The sequence below is a fragment of the Quercus suber genome, unplaced genomic scaffold (assembly GCF_002906115.3).
Source record: "Quercus suber isolate HL8 unplaced genomic scaffold, Cork oak 2.0 scaffold_320, whole genome shotgun sequence".
NCBI classification, from domain to species: domain Eukaryota; kingdom Viridiplantae; phylum Streptophyta; class Magnoliopsida; order Fagales; family Fagaceae; genus Quercus; species Quercus suber.
The window spans coordinates 615,910-618,967 of NW_027069774.1; the positions used below are offsets into that span (position 1 = coordinate 615,910).

The window sequence follows — 3,058 nt, forward strand, 5'->3', positions numbered from 1 at the left end:
ACACCAACCTCAACCTTCAGAAATTTCAACTGAAATAATGCAAAGCCAATACCAACCTGAAGAATTTACACACCCTCTCAAATTAGCATGCATAGTAACTTCCATTTTTCTATTCACTCCACGCGCAAAACAAGACTCCACCTTCAACCTCAGCATCAATAATTGGTAGCCAATATCCCCCCTCTTTCAAGAAAACACACCAAAATTTCTTTACAAAATTTCCATTCTTTCACTAAAGAAAAACACAGACACCAAACCCAAAGTCCAAACCACAACTCAAAGCCAATTCTTTCAACAATTCAAGATCCCCTGTGAATTTTCTGTCAGCTTTCTTTCACCAAACCACAATCCAAGCCATTCCACTCAAATCCATAACATCTCCCAAAATTCCAACTCCAAACAAACACTACTTACGAATCCTAGAACTACCAAACTCCACAATTTATACCCCCAAATTCTTGTTTCTCATTAACTTAGAAATAAAAACAAAAATTGAGTAAAACCCAATTACCCAAATCCAAAATTAGAGAATTGAAAGAAAAACAAATTATAAATTAAAGATAGCAAACTATGATAAATATAGAAAATTGATTAACGACCCAAATCAAATGTATACAAGATTTACTTTTCAAACGAAAAACAAAAGCAGAAATCTACAAGCTATAGATTTCACTAAAGATCGGAAATATCTAATCCATACAGAACACCAGCATACTTTTCAATCGGATTGACTTTGCCGAAGTAATCTTTGGTGATCTTCTGAAACGCATGTAGGGTCAGCAAACTATCCGACCCGGCCTGGTGACTCTTCCCGATGACCCGACCCACATTAAGGGCCTGGGATACCCGGTCCAGCCCACCGTAGAGACTCGCACAGTACCGCATCAAGTGTTTCACGTCGTAAACCCTAGCACCAAAGAAGACTCGGACGAGTTCGAGGAACTCGCGCAACTCGCTCGGCAAGACTCGCTGAGTCAGCACCTTGACCAGGTATCCGAAGTCATACGCGCTGTGAAAGGTTACCCACTCGACGAGGTCGTTGCACACGAGCCCCGACGACATCATCAACTCGGCGAACCGGGTCGACTCAACGCCAAACTCGCGATTCCGCTCGAAGTCGATCCCCTGGCGCCTCAGCAACTCGACCGAGTCGTGCGCGTGGGCGTCACGCGCCACGTCGAAGTCGTTGAAGTTGAACTCCCATATGTAAAGCTCGTCGGTCCCTAGATCCGGCAAATTCCCCTCCGAATCCGACAGCGTAAGCCCGATCTGGATCAGATTCAACCGGTCCACGTTCGCCTTCAACACCACGTAGTGCCGGTCCGGCTGCCGGAGCTGGAAACCCGGCCCGTCGTCTGAATCGGACCCGTTATTCGGCGTTCGAACCACGACTCCGGGAAACTCCGTATCCATCGCGATCAACGGGTACGAATCTATAACGGATCGGATCAGACCGAACTCCGATTCGAGATTATGCGACCATACCGATCTTATCACCACGGGTCTATGAGGCTGAATCTCTGGTTTCGCAAAACACATTGTTCCGGGTCTCCCAAATCGGGTCGGATCTGGATCTCTGTAATGGTAAGAGAATTTTAAAATCAAACAAAGAAGAAGAAAATAAAAGTTTCTACAACTATTGTACGGCTAGGGTTTAAAAGAGAGAGGAGCAGTTTTATTTTATTGAGAGAGTGAGAGACGTGGGATTATATATATTATATAGTCGGTTGAAAATTGAAAGCAATTCTAAATTATTATTATTTTTGGTTATATTAGGAAAGTTGTACCGTTGAGGTTTTCTGCGAGGCGGTTTTATATAATTTTTTTTTTTTAATTTTTTTAGTGAAAAATTATTATGAAGGTAGTTGGTGGTGGGGTCCACAATTTGTTGTGGAGATGACGTGATGGGGTGGAAATACAGATAAGTTTTACTGGCTGGCTTTGCTTGTCCCTTGTCATCGAGACTTGTTGTGTTTTTGACTAATTGGTCGTATTTGGTTTCTCTTGCATAGACTTGGTTTCTGTTGGCTGAAAGAGAAAACCTTAAAACTATACTTAAAAAAGAAATTTAGGGTAATTACAACGAAGGTTCAGGGCGTTTAAATTTTACATCTTAAAATTTTAAAACTTGGAATCGCTAAAATTTTGAGGTGTTTAGATTTTACTTCCTGAATTTAGAGTATAAATCCAAATTCTGATGAGTCCGTTTGAAAACAGCTTATTTATCTGAAACTGAAAATTTTTTACTAAAAGTATTGTAGATAAAAAATAAAAACTAGTGAAATAATACAGTATGACATATAAATAATAGTAAAAATAAACTAAATAGTAAAATAAACTAAATTTAAACTCTAATCCTAGAAGCAACCTTCATGGTGTAGATTTTTTTTTTTTTTTAATACAAGATAAAATTTATATTCTAACTTAATCTAAGTGTATATGTGTGTAAAGTTTTATCTTAAAGATTTGAATCCCGACCCATACTCTTTACACCTCATAAGTATTTATACTTGTGGAATAACCACTACATCAAGAATGCGCAGTAGTTTATGGTGTAGAACTCAAACACTCACAAACTTTAGAGGTATAATTTCTTTTTTTATTAATTCAATAAGTTTGGAATCAGGATTGATGGGTCCATTATAATGGATGACAAAGTTTAAATTTTAAATTAATTGAACATATATTAGCAAGAAATCTTGGAATAAACGAAAGCAGAGGTTGAAATTGAAGAAAAAAAAGTAGCTTTATTTTTTGTTGTTTATGCAAACTCAGCAAATTGATGATTAAAAAGACGTTAGTACGTATGAAACAAACGCGCCCAAATATTGTCGCCGTGCCGTGCGTATTGTGACCAGCTTCAAGTTACTAGCTTCAAGTTAAAGTTTCTAGAAAAAGTAGGAAACGTAGATTTGCTTATTTGTCACCAGAAGGTGAGCATACATGCTTATTCAAAATTCAAATGGAGAATAAAGTTCGGGTTCTATTCCATATTCTTCCAATTTGGACTACGAAATAAAAAATATTTTATTATAATTAAAACTGTGGGATCTGAGAA

At 38.1% G+C, this 3,058-nt stretch overlaps 1 protein-coding gene across 1 annotated transcript; it reads right to left on the reverse strand.

The window, feature by feature from the left end:
• Nucleotides 1–569: 569 nt before the first annotated feature.
• On the reverse strand, nucleotides 570–1,702 carry LOC111998656 (probable CCR4-associated factor 1 homolog 11). The gene has a single exon (XM_024030751.2). It carries the CDS (start codon nucleotides 1,537–1,539, stop codon nucleotides 673–675), a length of 867 nt encoding a protein of 288 aa, XP_023886519.1. The 5' UTR covers nucleotides 1,540–1,702; the 3' UTR covers nucleotides 570–672.
• Nucleotides 1,703–3,058: the final 1,356 nt, after the last annotated feature.